This window comes from Rhea pennata, chromosome 15, assembly GCF_028389875.1.
Source record: "Rhea pennata isolate bPtePen1 chromosome 15, bPtePen1.pri, whole genome shotgun sequence".
Taxonomy (NCBI): Eukaryota; Metazoa; Chordata; class Aves; order Rheiformes; family Rheidae; genus Rhea; species Rhea pennata.
Window position 1 is genome coordinate 6,551,687 of NC_084677.1, and position 20,586 is coordinate 6,572,272.

General features: G+C 37.7%; 2 protein-coding genes across 7 annotated transcripts in view; both read right to left on the reverse strand.

Moving 5' to 3' along the window:
• CARHSP1 (calcium regulated heat stable protein 1) overlaps positions 1-788 on the reverse strand; it is an 81,761-nt gene extending 80,973 nt beyond the window's left edge. For all 6 annotated transcript variants that reach the window (XM_062588518.1, XM_062588519.1, XM_062588516.1 and 3 more), the window contains exon 1: positions 372-788. The gene's annotated coding sequence lies outside the window, so the exon portion shown is untranslated. The remainder of the gene's footprint in view (positions 1-371) is intronic.
• A 7,672-nt stretch (positions 789-8,460) lies between these two features.
• Positions 8,461-20,586, reverse strand: part of USP7 (ubiquitin specific peptidase 7) — a 71,709-nt gene continuing 59,583 nt past the window's right edge. Inside the window, exons 21-31 of the mRNA XM_062587892.1 lie at positions 20,397-20,497; positions 18,860-19,013; positions 17,919-17,986; positions 16,610-16,718; positions 16,441-16,518; positions 16,038-16,138; positions 15,396-15,495; positions 14,485-14,604; positions 13,424-13,495; positions 12,128-12,218; positions 8,461-9,077 (exon numbers count right to left, since the gene is read on the reverse strand). Coding sequence (XP_062443876.1) covers positions 8,971-9,077; positions 12,128-12,218; positions 13,424-13,495; positions 14,485-14,604; positions 15,396-15,495; positions 16,038-16,138; positions 16,441-16,518; positions 16,610-16,718; positions 17,919-17,986; positions 18,860-19,013; positions 20,397-20,497 — 1,101 coding nt within the window. The 3' untranslated portion in view covers positions 8,461-8,970. The remainder of the gene's footprint in view (positions 9,078-12,127; positions 12,219-13,423; positions 13,496-14,484; positions 14,605-15,395; positions 15,496-16,037; positions 16,139-16,440; positions 16,519-16,609; positions 16,719-17,918; positions 17,987-18,859; positions 19,014-20,396; positions 20,498-20,586) is intronic.

A 20,586-nucleotide genomic window follows, 5' to 3' on the forward strand; every position in this document is an offset into this window, starting at 1 on the left:
CTTAGTTTTTATGCACCAAAACTGACTGGTCAGGATTTTTCTCTCTGTGCTCTTCTTTATATGGGGCCAACCCCTTCAGGGCTGTGGGTGGTATAGCTAATTATTTATTAACAGAATACTAAGTTATGAGATTGTCATGTCCACTATATATGAGGTAAAGAAATAAACCTTTCATCATTACTGCTTTTAGTGGAACATCTCTTCTCTCTATTGCTTCTGAGACATACTGCAGAGGTCCAAGGGCAGACTGCAGCACCCCATTTACAACCACCACCCACCCAAGAACTAGAAGGCACATATATGAAGGAAAAAAAGTTCTTTAAAAAAGGGTTTAAAAAAAAAAAACCAAAAAACAAAGCCCTCAATTTTACCTCCGCCTTCTCGCTACAGTGCGTCATCTCCCAAACAGCGATTTACTAGGCTTTCCGCGTTGACTCCTCACAGCTCTCATCCGAAGTCACCTACGCTGTAAACTCAGATCTTCACACCGCAGCTACTTGCCCAGAAGCTGCCTAGACCCAGCTCAACGCTGACAGCAGCAGCTGCTGTTTACTGCTGGCGGAAGATGAGGACAGGGGAGAGGAATAAAACTCGTCATTTCAATGGTTGAGCAACGCAAATACTTTCACGTTAGCCAACTACTAGGGGCGAGCGGTCCAACAGCGCGTTTCTGCCTCCAGCCGTCCCGGCGCTCGGGTGAAGCCGGCGGCCGCGCTGGCCGCCCACCAGCGGCCGCGGAGGGCGGCGCTGAAGGAGAAACCGCAAAGCCCAGGTCTGAGCGGGACCTTCGCGCGCGGCGCACCCGACGGCTCTGGTTTCTCGCTGCTTTAGCGCCGCTCCGGCAGACTCGCGACGGGGAAAAGCCCCCCAGGCAGGACGCGTGCAGCCGCGGCACCGCCCGCTGAGTCGCCACCGCCCCTCAGCGCCGCGCCCGACGGGGACAACGGCCGCGCGGCGCCCGCCCTTCGCGCCCCCCAGCACCGCCCCCGCGCCGGCCCTCAGCGCCTCTCAGCACCGCCCCCGCGCGCCCCCTGGCGGCTCCGCAGCGCCCGCCCTGCGCGCCCCTCAGCACCGCCCCCGCGCGCCCCCTGGCGGCCCCGGGGGGAACCGTCCTCGGCCCCACTTCGGAGACGGGAAGAGGCGGGAGCGGCGCCCGCGCCGGCCTTACCTGAGCGCGGCGCGGGGCTGGGCCGGGCGAGCTGGCTTCCTTCCTCCTCCTCTCCTGACCTCTCCTCGGGAGCCCTTTTCCCTCCTTTTCCCGCCTCTAGGGAGCCGCGCGCCGCAGGTGACCCGGGCACGGGCACAGGCAGGACCAGCGGCGCGACTCGGGCTCAAAGGAGTCCGTTAAAATAGAGGAGCCTCTTCTCGCTTCAAGCACGGAGTAGGCTGTTAGCAATTGCTTTCAAGTGCTTTTTGACATGCACGTCAAAAACATACAGGTCCTTTAATGCTTCTGAAGAAAGCGAACGGCACAGCTTTCCTCAGCCGAGCCTTTTCCCGCCGATCACAGCGTTCACCCACTTCTGGGGTCCTTTCAGCTCAGCAGGCCGCACCTTTACACGCTGCGACGGGACGGAGGCAGGGTTTGCCGAAGGCGCCGTTTGTGAGCACAAGTAACAGCAGTTTCTCTGATTACTTTTAGGTATTCTTTTCCTGGTAAGTTAGGGAACTCGGGAGGTGGTCCTGGAGCACCACTGTGCTCACTGACCAGCTCTGTTCATTTCACGTTCTCTCTCCTACAGGAAATTAAATTAGTTTCGGTGTCCCCGTAAGAACTGCTGCACAAGCCAAAAGCTTCCATTGCTATACAGTTCAACTAACCAAAAAAGCCGAGTGTGTAAGTCTTAGAGTTACCAGAATCACAGAATAGTTGGGGTTAGAACACCCCATTCCTCCCCACACAAAAAAATGAAAAAAAAAAACCCTTTTTTTTTGCATCTCCTGTCTTTCTGCTAGTAAAAAAGGCACCTCTTTCCTGCCAAGAAAGAGGCGTTTTTACACTGAGTTTAAACATATTGTTGATTCTTATTTCACACAGATCAGCCTTTAGGTCTGATCTAACTAGGGGACCTAAGCACCATTCCTATGAAACCGCTTGTCACTCTCAATTTCCTAAAGATCATATAAATGAAGATTTCTTTTACACATCTATCCACAATTTTTGTCCAACAACTACATGCAGAAGCCTGTACTTTGTTGCAATGAAGCAGAAAGAAACCCTTGAAGGGTGAATGCGCAACTTGGAGCAATCCACACTTGCTTTTGGGAAATAGCACCTTTCTTCTCTCTGTAAAGATTTTTTTTTTAAATAATTTTTTAACTAACTGTGTAACTGCAGCTGCTTTTGAAAAGGCTGAACAAAATCCTAGCTAGAAACTGAGGCTTTAATTATTGATTTGCTCTCAAAAAATACAGTAATTAAAACCAAACCTACTCATGCAACCTGTATTTGCTTACAGCCTTAACATCCAAACAAATGCTTACTAAAGAAAGCCAGGAAAAGATTTAATTGTAGCTACCAGAAAGATATTACCACCATTAGGGGGGGAAAAAATTAAAAATGGGTGCTGTGATTTATTTCCTATTTCTAGACTTCCCTACACCCTAGATTTTCATACAGTAATTGCCTCATTTACAACCTCTACATACTTTCAACAAACACTTGCAGGGAGACGTTGTTTTAAACCTCCCCCCCCAAAAAAAAAAAAAAAAAAAAAAAAAAAAAAAACTCTACCCAAAATCCCATAAGAAAACATAAAAACATTTTTTTTTTTTACCAACAGTCATTCAGCATTTATGCAAAACTGATGAAAAAAACAGGCTTCTCCCCTCTCCCCCTTCTTTTTCTCAGGGATGGTCACCAGTAACACAGACACAGGTCATACTTGACTATGTACTTGCATTGGCAGGGCTGCTTATTAAATGCTCTTTGCACTACTGATCATCACAAATTCTAGATAGCACCACTGTCTCCAGATGTTTCCTGCATTTGTTCCTGTTCAAGTCAAATACTGCCTGAATTCAATACAGCACACATTTCCCAGCAGATGTAACTTGTATGATAAACAGACACACACGTACCATAACGTCCATGCAATGCTACTTGATTTCCATTGGATGGCACTGTTTTAAGTAAGATCACAATTCTGAAAAGGGGAAATTATGGATATTAAAACCTAGCTTTTTAAAAAACATAACTTTGAAAAATGCAGTAGAAAGGAGTTTCCAGAAGAGCATGTCTCAGTGTGTGGTAACTTCAAATTATTTGGAGCTTGTCTTTGTTACCAATAGTAGCTATTTTAGCTAATAGCACTTTTAAAAATGGCTTTAACTAAACTAGCACAGATTTGTCCATTTGGACTTTCGTTTTGGTTCAAGAAATAGCAAAACTCCAGTGCTTAAAATATGGAGAATAATATGATGGAAAAAAGTACATTTGGATCAATGGATGTAAAGTCTGTTTAGCAACTACTTTTTGGGCATATCAAAGCTACATGAACGGACCAAGCTCGCATTTTTGCTAGGGTAGCAGGGTGAATTTCAGGCTGCTGTAGACACTACAAATTGAAGAAGATGTATTCCTTGTCTGAACAGCAAAAAAGAAAATGTATTGTATAAGAAAACTACATTACTAGCAGCAAAGCTAACAGTGAGCACGGTATGATTCAGTGCTCCAAAGGCCTTTAGCTATAACACTCAAATGCTGAACAGAAAAGTCCGTGCAACATCAATTAGCCTGAACTGAGATCTACTGCCAGAGTGGTCCCATCCAACACATCCTTTTCAATACGTCTTCCTCAGGACTTGAAGAAAATCTTACAAAAGGCTGCGCCTAGGTCTTACGCTACTGTATTTAACATATATACCACTGCTTAATTAGCAGATCCCTTGTTGGCCCAATCCAAAACAAAGTAGGCAGTGGACTTAAGCTGCTTGGGAACAAGCTGTCCATTATCTGCATTTGAATGTTCATACTAAACAGATTTATCTATAGGCTGGCTGTAATAGAAATGTTCAGCACCACTTTCAAGGAAGCTGAATACCTCGACCCCAACTGAGTTCTGTTGGATTAAGAATAAATGCTATTAATAATCTTACCCGTCCATCCACACCAGCTCCCTGTCCACAGAATCATCTCTCTCAATCTCAACAGGCTTTGCACCTTGCTATGGTAGTACCTCCACAGAATAGCACGGGGCTTGCCTTCCTTCTGGCAGTCTTCACTAATATAGCTAAAAAATGAGATTTAGACCACAAAAGATTTTAAATGACTTGAAGATTTTCTCCTCTAAGTTGAGATACTGCACAGAATGCCCTTGCCTCCCCCTCCCCCCCCCCCCCCCCCAAAAAAAAAGGGAATACAGAGCTATTAACTAGGTGCACATAGGGAGATTTTGATTGAAGAGTTCATGGACTCTTACAATATTCACATTATTTAAAACTCAGGACCTATGAGAGGAGCATAACCTTGGGGACGAAATTTCTCAAGTGAGATACTTCTATCAAGGGACTTTTCTGACTTTTCCATGGATCTGCAGGAAGACCAGAGTCGACCCCTGATAGAGCTCTCAACCCAAGTGGCAGAAGTAATGATGAAATGAAGGCAATTCAAAGAGTGACTGACCTGGTTCTCACTTGGTAACAAGGTCAATAAACTCCTCATGCTCCAGTGACCCAAAAAACTTATCACTTTGACCTAAAGGGAAATACCATCCCAGTGAAGTAAAGATGCAGCCAAGCAGATCTCAGTCAACAGATTTCACATTGTATTAGAGATTTAAAAAATGTTATGATTTGTCTCCTTCTTTAAAATTTGGCTGTAAAACAGGAAACCACTCTGTAAATATACATCAAAGTTGGATACCATTTAAGGGGAAAGATGTGTATATGCACAAAGAAACATGAATAAATATATAATTTTTCTGATATGTATATAAGACGTGCCGTAGCCATTGACCAGAGGTAGTTAGATCCTTTTTGCACCAAATGTGGAATGACAATAGTTTACACAAAGTATTTTATGAGAAAGAAAAGCTTCAAGCTACAGCTTCATAGGTAACAAATTTAATTTCCTGCTCTGCTTGGTACAGACTTAACCTTAAAATCACCTAGGACAGAAATTAAGTGGAGCACAGATTTGAATCCAGATTCAGGCACATCAGACTTCAGCATTTTTCCCCTCTTCCTAACCTCAAAGGTCAGGCTTCTTTTAAAGAAAACAATGAAATATGCATGCAGGCGCACACACACATAGCGCTGACAAATAGTTCAAATATTTCTGTTTAGTTCCTCTGAGAGAGAAAACAACGTAAGTTAAAAACATGGAGCTCTGTGTTTACCTTCTGGCCTGCTCTATTTACATTATAAATGTCATTTCTGACATACAATTTGGTTAAATTTTGCAAAAATTATCTCCTTAGATAAAAATCACCTTGATCTCAGAGTAATGCATTAGCTTTTCAATTCAGATCTTATCTAAAATGAATCAGCAAGACACAAATCCAGCGTTTATCCTAGTCTATTTTATTTACAATATATACAGTTCCTACAGAAAATGTTTTTTCACAAGGATATTAAATAGCAAAAACACAGCATAGCTTAGATCTACGTACTGACATCTGCAGCCAGCATACAACCCACAGGACAGACAGTGGTCCAAGCTTCAGGTCTGCAACAGGCTCTCGGGAACCGGCGGTTAGGATCCCAGCGTGCCAGCTCCGCGGGGCAGTAGCTGAGGTAGATACACGGTCCTGCACACTCTGCGCGTCTTTCACTACAACAGCCGCCCGATCCCTGTGACTCGCAGCAGCACAAATTCGTCCCGGTGTTGCTAACCAAGCCTTCTTGTATAAAGGGTGTTTGTTGGCTGTTACTCTCTAGTCGGAAACTATTTCACTGGTATGATTTGCTTAGATTTCATAGAATGCTTTGGAATCCTTTAGAATAAAAGGCACTATGTAAATTTACAGGAACAATTCTTGCTATTCTCATAGTAAGAATTCAGATGGGCCATTAGCATCATGTTGCTGTTATCCTGTGTACCATGTAATTACATCCTTATTGCTTAACACTTACTATCATTAAGTTAATTTAATGCATTGTCTATTGTTCAGATAATTCCAAAATATGAAGAAATGGAAAGCACAGTATTTAAGATTATACTCTTGCAAATTCTTAAATGAACTACACAGATACTGCACCTGAGATAACATCCTGTCTTCCTCTGCTGAGCTGTTTCTGTATTTGAATAACAAGTTATTTGCACTCAAAAAAAAAAAAAAAATCTCATAAAAAAACTCAAGTTACTGAAAACAGTGCATACGGAATGCCTTAATATATTCATTTTCTTTTCAAAATTTGTGTGGGAAAAGCACAATATTGAAGCATGTAAAAGATAGTCATCCAAAAATCAAAAGGCACCCAAATTTTACTTTGTTAGCAGTATTTTCTTCTGAAACATGAAGTATTGTGATTTCTTAAGATATTCCCTAAAATCCATCAACATCCCAAGTATTATGTGAATACTTAGTGACATTCAGAAACAAGCTCGATTTTCTATTGGTCTACCATAACATTAAATTCACAAAATATAATTAGGGCATACTACTGCTGATCAGAATATCTAATTCTATAGAAATATTTTGAATACAAATCCTGGTATTTATTGAAAACCTGTAGGGATAATCCAAGTACTAGTAAAAACACCAGTTACCTTGGATTATTTTATAATTCACACCAGTTCAATGTAAGTACAGACCAAAGGAAAATTTTCTCTCTTTAAGGCATGCCATTTAAACACTTCCCTCTACCTGTAACCTACATACTCAGATTTTTTTTTTTTTTAATGTAAACTATTAGTTTGTCTTGATTGGAAATAAGAAACAGTTAAATGCACCACAAATATAAATTAAAAGAAATCCAAACATATCTAAAACTTGAGAGATTAAACTATTTTTTAAAGATAAAAGAATGAAATCTATCTTAAAATTTAATTAAAAACAAACAAACAAAAAAAAAAACTTGCTGGTGTTTTCAGTAATCACCAGAACCCATCTCAGGAAAAAGTATAAAGGCCATCACATGTATATAACCCCTATTAAATTTTTATTTGTAGGTCTGACAAAAGGAAGCTTCTAAGAACTTTTTGATTTGGTTATGCATACAAGGAACACATTACAATGGGAATCTATTACTCTGTTATGAGAGCTTACCTTTAGAGACTCCAGATTTTACTTTACACCATTTATAATATTAGACTTGAGAATCTGGACCACAAAATTTTGTACAGGCAGGCAGAGTCAAGTCTACCACAACGACTCTACTACAAGCTTTACAAACAAACTAGTAAAATAATTTTCCATTCATCTTATTTGTACATGGTATGGTTCCCTCCTGGAAAACCTTGTATATCATAAGCTCAAATGTGACTAGTTAGAAGGTCAAAACAAAATGAAAACTCCAAAACCCAAAACAATTGAACAAAAAATCCCCATAAATTCCCCCAAAACTCCAAAAACAACCAAGGTGAGGGTATACAGTTGTCAAACTGAAAAAAGAAAACACACGGTTAGCATAACCTCACAAATGAAAAAACATTTCCCAAACCCAAGGAGAGGAGAATTCTTCTTCAACGTCCATGTCATCACTCACTGAAGAAAAATTTTATAGAAAATTTTATTCAACATACAACATTTTCCAGCAAAAAAAGGCAATATACAGGAAGAGTTGTTGTACACTGCGGCTACAGAAACAAAATAAAATACTGGAAAAGAATGTAAAATTAAGTGTGAATTGCTGATTCTATTTTTACTGCACTCAAAACTAGACACGTGGCTGGCATTAGCTCCAGGAGGGAAAAGAAAAAAAAAAAAAAAAAAAAAAAGGAAAGGAGAAAAAGGAAAAGGAAAAAAAAAAGGAAGCAGTCTGGAGACTGAAATAAAACTACACACAATGAGTATCAACATCAATGAAATTCACTTGCAGACTCACCCAACAAAATTAACCTCCAAATGTTAAATTGTACATGTTCATTCATTAAATATACAATTTCATTTTTTCTTTTTTTGTTCTTTTTCCCCTCCTTTTTTATACAAAGTCAACAGCTTACTAAACGCTAGTGAGCATGCCCTCTGTGCTAAAAGGCTATTTCTTGTGTTTTCCCCATCTCTTCCCATGTTAACTAAATTAATGATATTTATAATCCTTTCACTTGCTTTTGCCAACTTTGAGTGTCATTCTATTTGTCAGAAGATGGCATAATAAATCTCAACTGTATTTTCAATGGTTGAAAATTTAATAAAAAGACCCAAATATCTCTTTTTAGGATTCAGGGCATCCACTTGGCAAAATGGGATGCAAAGTAGTGACTAAATTAAATGAAAACTAGTTTATTAAAAAATATTCTATGTAGCTGGAGGAGACAAAAATCCCGAATAAGTGCCAACAATGTACACAATGAAGTAGAGATTGCTATTTATTGATGTGAGTTTTTTGCATTTACAAATGCACAAAAATGTCATTTAAAGTATAACTGAAGGAAATAAATCTGATGTGAGTCTAAACATAAGACTTACTAGCTGCAGTGATGGTGAATACCACACCAAGAAGGGCAGCCAGCCAGCTTATGCCATCTATAAACGTACTACAGACAAATATTTTGCCAATGTCAACTGTTCTACTAAACTCTTCCCTCATTATGCTGACAATTGCCTTGCATTACGTTTACCATAAAATAACTCTCATTGGCATCCAAGCTTTATAAAAACACCTTCATTTTGCTCAAAAAGGGCAGTCAATAGATACAGAGAAGCCAAACTGAACAGCCTCAACAAAATAAAATTAACATCAGCAGCAAATCCTCTTGCTGAAGACTTCAGATATAGTGCACGTGTACCAAAGTTCTACAGTTGTTAAAAAGGTGCACACACACACTTATGTTTGTCCCTTGCCTTGACAATCTGGTTAAGTAAGTCAGTTATGGATTTTAATAGCTTTTTCAAGGTAAGTGTAGCGACTTCTCTTTGGGGCTTTATTGAAATGGTCAAGCCCTAGCCATGGCCTTGGATGAGACATGTTGCCTAGAAAAGAGAAGAGAGAGAAAAAAAATGAAGTTTTAAGACTAAGTTGCAAACTTTCCTTTAGACAAACTACTCATGTGTGCCCTGTTTATGGTTTGCTATGTATCTTACAGCACGGAAGCCATAGGGCTGCTTTCACCACTACTGCTTTACTTTCAGTAATACATCCTACAACTACTTCTGGATCAGCTAGCTGGTTTTCATCCTCTTCAGTCACTTACAGGAGTTCACAGCAGTGCAGTGTGTGCTACAGTAAAAAAGTTGTGGTTATAATGTATCACCTCATTTAAACGGGAATATTCTTTAAATACATGTAAAATGCAAACAGTCAGTTAACTAGGAACTCATGTAACTGACATTTTTTGAAAAAAATACAGTCATATTTAGAGTATAAGGAAAATATACAGAATTTTTCACTTGTTCAACTCAGTATTATTTTATCTATTGCTAATTTTTAATCAGTAAACAGAATCCACATACTTCTTGCAAATGGGAGAAACTCCCTTTTAAGATGTTCTCAGTGCAGAGCATCAAATGTTCTTTGAAGTGAAATGATAAAGGCAGAAACTAAAAGGCCCTACAGCAAGAAATGTACACGCCTACATTCAAACTCATCAACTACAATGACTAAAGTATAAAATACATGACCTTTTTATTTGCATGCATCTGTATTTTTGGATGCATTTTCCTTGATCAAAATGATTTTTCTTTTTGTTTAACATAATGGTCAATGTGAAATATAAAAGAACTGACAACCTCGCTGAGATAACTTTAACAGCTTTTAAAGACAGACATGAAGTCCCACACTGTTAGCACCAGCAAAGTTAGCTAGAGGAGTATTTTTAAAAAAAATGGATTTCCAGATTAGAATTTAGGGATACAATACTGTTAAAGTGTATCTTTTTAAAAGGAGACAGGGAGCTACTGTCATGCACTACTTTGATCAAATTAGAGTGCTAAAAGTTTAATTCAATCAGTTTAATATGTTAAAATTTGACACTTTAAAAACCTATGAGCCTTGTATCTTCAAATATTATTTACATAAGAAGGCATAAGAGTATCATATTATCACCCCAACTGAGAATTTCAATAGGAATGAATTCTATCAAAGTGCATATCAAAAGAGCAACTTCCTGTAAACTCTCAAATTAAAATCCATTAGTTTCAGATGCCCTAAAATTTCTTCTTCTAGCAGCTGAAGTTTTCTCTTTTTCAATGTTCTGCCATGTTCTGTACTTTTGACCCACTTGGCTAATATTTCACATTGCTTTGACAATATTGCCCCTAGCTTTACACACAGAGTCCAAGAGTCTGTTTTGGATTCCCCTTCCCAGGTCTCAAAGATGACTTACAGAGCAAAATCGGGACTCTGCCTGCTCTGAACAAACAGGAGCGGGCTTAGCTGTCCATGTGGAGATGCACATCTCCAAGTTAGTCATCCAGAGACTCCTCACAGCTAGAGCAGAAAAACAGGCCCACCAGCGGGGGTAAGTTACACTTTTCTTCTGAACAGAATTGCACAGCATCACACAGAATGGTTGAGGTTGGAAGGGACCTCTGGAGATCGAGTCCAACCCCTCTGCTCAAGCAGAGTCACCTAGAGCACGTTGCACAGGATCTCGTCCAGACAGGTTTTGAATATCTCCAGAGAAGAAGATTCTACAACCTATCTGGGCAACCTGTTCCAGAGCTCTGTCACCCTCATAGGAAGGAAGCTTTTCCTCACATTCAGGTGTTCCTATGTTTCAGTTTGTGCCTGTTGCCTCTTGTCCTGTCACTGGGCACCACTGAAAAGAGTCTGCCTCTGCTCATAGATGACTTGTTCAGATGCAAACACTCAGAATTAGGCAAGTCACCTCATATTCCCAGCTGTAAGCCCTAAACCTAGCCACATAAAATGCCATTATGTGACGACTTTTTGCTAGGTTCCTGGAAAGTACTCATCAATGGTACAAGGCCTAAGAGTCTGAAGATTTTAAATTAAATGGATAGTTAAAGGATTTCTTTACAATTGTTAGATAAACCAAAAGCAGAGCTTTGGGGGGGGGGCAGCAAAGTATGATTGATGTTTGACCCTAACATACCCCATCAACAAAGAACAGAGTTCAAAACTGCCAGAAAAATAGAACTGCAAAGAGCAAGGTGTCCTCAATTTCATTTCTAGGAGACAGAGCAGCCCACAAGAACAAAAACAGGCAGTTCCCCTCTCCCCGCAAAAAAAAAACAGGCAGGGCTCTGTTGAACCCCAGTTGCCTGCAAATGCAAAAGGTGTTATTCCCAATTGGAACTCTGCATGACTATGGAGGAACTCTGGAAGATTAACTTGCTTTCTCCTCTGTATAAGTTCCCAAGAGAATGGAGCTTTAAACATAAGTCAAGTAAACAAGATGGTGGACCACCTCCACAGACAAATTCAGGACAAAGTTGCATTTGTAGCCTGGTGAATCACTGAAGAATATCTAAATAGTATCCTATTCATGTATGTAGTATTTTTGTCAGATTCTTCATATTCATTGGAGATGCAAAAAAAGAACAAGAATGTCTTCAATGAATATGAGACTTCAAATACCTCTTCACAGCACACTTAAAATACTTATGAGAATGCAACTTATTATTTTTTTTTAAGGAATAATATGAGCATATATTCCAATAGCAATGTGAGAACCAAGTGTACAAAGCATCAGATGGTCTAGTGCAAAAGTCTAGTGCAACTGACATGGTAATTCCCTTCTTGTGTAAAACATGTTCTACTGATATACGAGCCATCTGGTCACTCAAATGCAAACTTTTAAGCGATAATGTGTTTCTCTGTGAGTTAAGTAATTTATATGTATAAAATATATGTATTCTCAGACTAAGATACACACTTAACACTAAGCATGCATATAAATAGCGAATATAAATACCTGCTTAATTATCACATGACATATTTCATGTACAAAGAACAATTAATCTATTTCTGAATCCAGAGTTAAGGACAACCACATCGTAACCACTGGCAGAGTAATTTCAGGATCTCAAAAGAATAGTCAGGTTGGCTAACAACTCACCAGGTTGGGGCTCAAAATCTTTCAAGTTCACTTCATACTCATCTTCATTGAGATATTGGTGTCGGCCCATCATTACAATGGCAAATTTAAACTACAAACAGGAAGAAAACTGTTAAGATAGAGCATGAAAATAAAGCCTACAAGTCTAACTTCAGAATCTAACTTGCAGCTGGTTATGAGTGGTATTCCTCAGGGAAACTTGATACTAACGCCAAGCCTGTTCAAAAATTTTCATCAACAACCTGGACAACAGGACAGAATGAATGCTCAGGAAACTTGGACACCACCACACTGGGGGAAGTGGCTGACACATGGGAAAGCAAAGTTGCCAGTCATGCGAGCCTTGAGAATCCAAAGAAATGGGCTGACTGAAACCTTACCAAGTTCAACAGTGACAAACGCAAAGTCCTGCATACGGCGAAAACAAACACAGAACAGGCAGTAAACCCACTGCCTGGGGACAGCTGTGCAGAAGACGACCTGGGGCTCCTGGTGGACAACAAGTTTGTATGGACAGTGTCCCTGGGGGTGATGAAAGATAACCACATACCAGTCTGTATCAACAAAGGTGTAGCCAGCAGGTCAAGGAAAGTGATTATTTTCCTCTAAGCAACACTCTGGTGCAAAATAGATGGCAACAAACTGCTAGCACAGGTCCAGTAAGACAGAGGGTTAGAGCACATGCCATACTAAAAACTAAGGGAAATGGGATTCTTTAGCCCAGAGAAAAAAGACTACTTGAGACTTTCAGTCTTCGAGTGACTGAAGGGTGTTAAAGAACATAAGATAGCAGACTTTTCTCAGAGGTGCACAGCAAAAGAGCCAGCTATCACAACTTGCAGCAAATGGATAATTCTGATTGCATATGGGGTGAGGGGGAGAGTCTTCACAATGATAGTTGTAAAGGTCTGAAATATGTTGTCCAGAATGTGGCAGAATTCCCATTCATGTCTATTTTCAAAATGCAACTAGGGAAGGCCCTGAGCAAACTGATTCAACTTTGAAGTAAGCTTTGCTCTGAGCAGGAGGCTGGGGCAGATGACCTCTAGAGGTCCTGTTCCCTCCAGGCTTTTCTAAGTCACTTTACAGTCTTGCAGAAAAGAGTTTGATGACAAGACAGAAGTGTTACTACCACACATCCTGCCTAATTTTTCACATAAAAAAGGCACCGTTTAAGTCAACCAACTGTTCTATTAATCAAAATCTATGCTTGTATCAAATTTATGGTATCACAGCTTTTTAAAATAAACTTAAGAGTCTACAAGCAGCAATAAAAATTCTTACAAACGTCATTACCTTTTCAAATTCTTTTTCTTGTATGTCCAGCATTGTCTGAATCCGCTTCATAACCTCTCTGAAGTGTTCACCCTAATGATTTCAATAAGATTTTTAGTATCAAAAAGCTTATGAAAAAGATGCTGTTTATACTTCCTACTTCAAGCTATATTGAAATACACTGCATATCTTAATCTCAGTTATTTTCAAAATTACAGAAATGTCAACATCATCCACTGTGACATGAAATGCCATACAACTTGCTATAAACTTAATAACTCTTATAGATTCCTCATCACACTAATTGTCTCATAAGGTGACCAAGCACTTGTAATTGCATAGCACTGATATGTGTAAGTCAGATTAAAGTCAAGAAACAAAATTTAGAAAATTAGCAGCAAGACAGAATAATAATTAAAAAAAAAAAAAAAAAAAAAAAAAAAACTTTCCAAACATACTGCTTTTAAAAAAACTCTAAACTTGTAATTTTGCCCCCTCAATTAATAATCTCTCTCTCTCTCTTTTTTTTTTAAATTAGTTTTCACTCTTGTATTAGTTTGCAGCCCTGGAAGATAAAGCATGTCAAATTTTAAAAATAAGCTGAGTTACGAAATACAAAGTCATTCCAGAAAATGTTCAAGAAGGCAAACTCACTCATAAATTCATAGTCACATATGTCTCAAAAAGCAGCCCAGTAAAAATGGCCTAAACGCTTTTCTTCATTTTTGGCAACAATTTACACTGTATAACTAGGAATGTATTAGAAATAAGGATTCTGGTTTGTTTGTTTAATATTACAGTTATAGGATTTTCAGTCCCTAGTTGCTCCTGAAGCCCTGCTTTCTAGACATTTCACATACTCATTGAAAGACAGTCTTAGCCTTGAAGACTGAACAATCTGCATATGCAAAAGAGAACTGATGTGTGATTTAATCACTTTAATTGCTAAAACATATGTGGGGCAGAAACTTTTCTACAGGAGTTGTATTTTCCCATACACTTTTTATACTAATATTTCCCTGTACATAACTAAGAAAAATGTCAAAAATAATCCCATGGGGAAAAAGGGAGACATACTGTACCTGGTGTATCCTTAGCAAGAATGGAATTCCAAATGTCCCAAAAACCTCTTTGTGGAAATGTGCCACTGTGATTAGCATCTCATTTTCTTTATCTATATCTACCTGGTCCAGAGGAATTTCCTAGATTCAGACACAAAATTATGACTAAAAACAGCTAAAACATCCACAGAGGAAAAAAAATATTTAGCTGAAAGCATAAATAGTGTATTGCTACTGATGTGAAACAATTCAATTAAAAAAAAAAAAATCAAAAGAACGACACTATCTGACAAAGCCTCTTCATATGAATCATCTCCAACGTGCTACATTTCGGCTTCCCCTACTCAATAAAACAGTCTCCTGGCTTTCCTGGAAGGTCTTTCTAACATAGAATCTTCCATAAGCTGTGATTGATTAATAACAATAATAAAACCACAAATCTACTCATCTTTTCATTATAGCTTTACATTGAAAACTTTTCTTCCCCGTGATCTTTGGGGAAAGTAAAAAGGTATGCAAGATAACATGCTTAGAATAATCACACAATAAGCAACAAACTGCCCTAGAAAGCCAAATCTTAGTTGAAAAGAAAACAAACTCTTTTAGAACAACTAAGTCTACAGAGTAGAAGTGAATTATAAGCATAAAAATTTAAATCATGGGTCCCCAGACAAACCTTTGAACTACTGCTAAGCAGGCAAATGTCCTATGCACAGGAACCCTGCCAAGTGTTCACATACTGTTATAAAAACCACATATAAAAATGAAAGAGTGGAATCATACAGGGAAGCAGAGGAAACAAAATGTTTGCAGACTGCTGTAAATATCCTGGTAGTTGAAAATCAGAATACAGAACAAGGTATTTACCACTTGAAAGACTTTCTTCTCTCAAAGCTAAAGTTTCTTAGCATTTTAAAGAAAGTAGCATTTACCTCTATTCGAAACGTTCGACTTGTTGCAGGTGACAAACACTCTAACAGCTCATCTTCCTGATGGACGCCAATTATTTTGTAACTTACAATTTCTAGCAGCCTTAAAAATAAACGAACAGGGAAAGTATTAAAAAGTCAAGCCAACATTTGTTTCTTAAACCTCAGGGAAGATTAATACAGTCAGAATGTAACAGACAAATTTTCAGCTTTACTAAAAATTAAGCTGCAGACTTAGAGATAAAATTTTCTGGCTTACTGCAAAAAAGAAGTCAGTACATGCAATTATAGGACAATGGATTTATAATTTAAATGACTTTTTAAATTATTTTCAAAATGACCACTCTTTAATCCCTGAGAAATGAATAGCATGAAATATTTGCATTGAAAACAATTGTTTCACTGCGAGTTTACAATTGCCATTGACGAATCCTGTGTGTCTCTAGAATAAAACTTCATGTAATGCTAAATAATTGCATAAAATGTGAATCCGTATTTAAAAACATTCTAACAACAAGAATCCCGAGGCTCTCATCATCTTTCTTAAAATAATAACTAGTTTCCACAGCATTTAAACTGAAACGATACTCGTCCACATTAAATTCACGATTACAGTAAAGGTAACCCAGAACCTTCCAGCTTTACCTTAATTTCCCTGAACCTTTTTCAGAGAGTTCTACAGCTTTTTTACATTCTTCTAACAGGTCCCGTACACACCCATGCTTGTCTGGATATAGTGTTATTTCCTATGTAGTGTTTAGAACAAAATAATCATTAGAAATGCTGAAAAATCTAAATAATATTAGAGCACAGAATACAGAGGATTTTTGTTTTTAGTACAAGCTCGTCTTTAAAAGCCAATAATTACTAAACTGAACAACAACTTTAACTTCAAAATTTTTGTTAAGATTTTTTTTTTTAAGTTACAACTCTGTTCTAATTCCATGTTGTCCAAAGACAATAGACTATATAAACTGTAGTATTATCACAACTGTACTGGCTTTGAAAAAGAAATGGTGACAAATAGAGTACAGTCAATCTCACTCACCTCTTCCCTAAACTGGCTATTTAGCCATATGCATTTAAAACTTCTTCTGTTTTCAAAATCAGTTATTTTCATTTTGAGCTTAAAGAAGAAAAAGAGATACACTTTAGGCATGTTTTTTACAAAGCAGAATTATTATTTTATTCACATTATAAAAAACAAAGACTCTTACTTGTTGATAGTAAAGTTTCTTAGGTTGCCTAGGCTTGAAGAACTGGAGAAGATCTCTTAAAGTACCTTCATAATTATGTCTAAGAGGATTACCAGGGCCATCCCTATAACTGCAAAAGAAAAAAGGAAAACCGAAATGTCTCTCTACAATCCATCACTGCACAGTAAATCAAAATATTAAGTACATTTTTATTTCTGGCTACCAGTTGCCAGAAATTAAATGCCTGTACAACCAAAGCAGCATTATACTCAGCACTTCAATGATTTTTAAAAATATATGCAAGTGTATGGGAACATAAATACCATAGCCTGTATGTTAACTCTTTTGATGTTTACAAGCTCACCTTTAATCCTTCAGGGTGGCAGATCTACATTCTTCTGAAACTACTACTACGGGAGCACTAAAATGACATGCTTTAGATTGTGAAAGGTTAATTTGTGGATTTGCCATATGGTTTTGTCATATGGCAAAACAAAATTCCAGCCTGACCACAGTACAGCAACCTATAGAGAGTTACTCATATTGGGACAGGCTTATTAATGAAAGGAGATATCTACAGGTTAACAAAGAGCACCCTACATTTGCATGAATATAAAAGCTGATATAAAATTTTTGTGTGCATTATTCCTGCAATATATTCAGAGCATAACTCCTAATATACTATTTTCTACTACCTTTTCAATTTTCTATAGATTCATTCCAGTTTTACACAGCTGTGCCAGGGTACACCACTCTAACCAGAACTGCCCCTTTTAGCAGTAGTAAACTTGTTAGATCAGCTCAGCCATCTCTGAAAACCCTCATATGCAGACTTTCAGAAAAAGAATAATTAAAAAAGTCAAATAGCTCTTCCATTTAAACTTATAATACGTAACAACAGCAAAAAACACTATTCTTATGTATATTTGTTCACGGTTTCCTCCATTCTACAGAGCTGTATTCACTGAAATAGCACTTCCTGACAGCTTAATAATTTAACAGCTTTGCCCTGTAGAGAAAGGCTTAAAAGTAATGAACAGTTTTAGAAATTTAGTGTAAATAATGATTTTAAATTTATCTTTTTTCAATGATGCTTACTGAATTTATTACAAAATTTCAAAAACCTGGAGCCCCTAGAGTCAGCCACTCTATTTCTTTAAACTGTCTATGCCATTCATTGTATATGACAAAATGCTAATATTTTACTAGTGAAGAATTAATTTGTAATGTGGAAGAAGCTATGAAATAACTGTAACATACATATTTTTGGTCAAAATATTTTAAAGAATATTTCAAACACAGAACACTATACTTACAAAATTCTACTTACCCTTGGGACTTGAAAAACTGTAATAGCATTGGATCTGTATTAAGTCTTTGCGCAACTGTCTTTGCAACCTGTGAAATAATTTTTTTTCTTTTAAGTTCTAGATTATTTCAAACAGCTGATATTGCTCTATGATGATTCACAATACTACTTACAGAACATTAGGCTATAGTAATTCTGAAAAAAAGCTCCTTATGCCCACTTTCCCAAGGCAACTGTAGGAAAACTACAGAGATCAAAATCTACTCAGTTGCTAAATACATCAGCCAAATTATTACTTTTTACAGTTTCATTGTCCCTTTTTCTTCTAATTATCTCATCGTCACCTTTTACCTTTATGCATACAACAGAATAAATCTAGTGCCACTGAGCCTTGAACAACATTGTGCAAGGGAAAAAACAATGCAGTTTGGTCTACAAATTTTGTTTTTTGGTGAAACTAAAACCATAAAATAGATTTGGCTGACCAGTCTTTTAATAGCTAAATAAACTGAGTAAGTTTTACAAGTCACTCAGAAAGCAATCCTGTAATTTCATTATTAAAATAACATTTTCCAGGGCAGAATAGCATGTCAAGAAAAAGTAGCTCTTATTAATAAAAATAAAATAATCCTGTGCAGAAGTCACTTAAGTAATATTACTATAATGTTAAATAAAAATATTGAAATAATTAAAATTAATACTAATGTATTAATTAAAAATAATTTTTTGCAGAAATTTTTTTCTCAACTGGAAGCAAAGCTGTCTTCAATAATATTAAAATTATTAAATATTTATTCTCACAAACATCAGCATCTTAAGTTTTTCATGACACAATGCAAAAAAAACTTAAAAACTTAATAGAATTACTCTTTCAAAAACTAGGTGTAATGTGCTGGTGAACTAATGCAGAAGTAACTTTTGTAACAAGGAAACAAATGCATAGAAACAAATAGGATACATACCTGAAAGTAATTCATCCTATTGGATAAAGTAACAACAAATCCAGGGTCATTGGGGATGGTTTTATCACAGAAAATGACATCCACACGATGATATAGGTCTCTGAAGTATTCTTTAGCTGTTGGTAGCTCACTGTTATCATTTTCTGGGTCATCCCTATAAGAGCAGACAAATGGAATCATTACATACTATACTGTTACACATACAAATGGCTAGGGCTTTATAAAATATCTTCTACAGTAAGTCAGCAACAGTTCAGAAATACAGAAATGCAGTTAAGAAACCTTTTTAAAGAGCTGCCACTCATACACAATAGGTCTAATATAGTCAGTAGCGATCCACACCCTTGTATATATCTGTGCTGTGCAAGAGCAAATGTACTTACACAGTATGGTCACTTATTTGATAGTTCAGCAATAAATTGATCCTACTTGTTTCACAGAAGTATTCTAGCAGTATTCTTGCCCTCCCTCATCACCCCTGGCACATTAGTGCATGCCTCTGCAGTGTAATCCCTGCCAAAACTTTATGTAAACTCCCGCATTCGTGACTTTGCACAGTGTTCAGATGCACAATAGCACCCCTTGAAGGACAGAAGCAAAACATCTGCACAGATGTTGGTTTGGGTCACTACTGACTGGTACCCTATCTTCTCAGCAGAGAAATAGCACCAGGGTACAAGCTGTGCACTTACCCAAAAGTCAGCAGCCAGCCAAAGGTGCATAACACCAACTGGGTCAACAGGGAATGCGAGTTCCAAGGCATGACATGAGAAATACATTCATCTCACATAATCTGGGGTAAGAGTGCTGAAGATAGACTAGCTCGCTTCCACCCACTGTCAGCCCATGGAGAGAAACAGAGCAACACAGTTGGGTGTGACCATCAGGAGTGAGAGCATAGAAATGCTGATTTATAACCCTGACAAGCTTAAGAAAGATCCCTTTAATGGATATAAGATATAGGAGTTCTCCTTCTGCCTTGGAGAAAGCTCCAGTTGAAGGACCAGTACACCTGAGTCGCGTATGCTCAGGTGAATCAGGAGCGTCTCATCACTGTAGATCAATATGGAACTTATTGTGAGCATGAATAAAAAGAAAAAAGAAAGCAGTTTAGTTCTAGGCTGAAAGGACCTCAAAGTCAAGAGCCTTGTCATGGTACAGAGCCTAACAACTGAAATGCAGGTAGGCTCTTCAGTGTCTGATTTATGGTGGCTCCAGGTAAAAAGCCGCAGGACATGGATGTATTGCTGAATCATACCCTTTGATAATAATAAGACCTATTTTAGTAATTATGAGTACTAAGTCTTCTACACTATGATGAAGACTTCTTTTCCTTAAATAATATGTTGTGATAATTACAATACTAAGAAGATTTATTCATTTTCCCTTTGAACAATCAAATGAGAAACACTGCGAATTTGTCTGTTGTTAGAAAACTATACTTGGTCTTATTAGAACTGCTAAATTGAAAGAAATTCTGCACTCAAAGTGAACCAGGTGATTTAACTGCAATAAGTTGGCTCCTTAAAATACATACTTCTGAAACACTATGATGTCACCATCCATGAGTTCATCAAGAGCCTTATCAAGAGATACATCATAGTCTTGAATCCTTTCTGTTAAATTGGGTTTAACTTCCTGCAATAATAATAATAAAAAAAAATGTTGATCTCATAGAACAACTGAAAAGACAAAATAAATAAAATAAAGTCACAACAGTAAAGAAA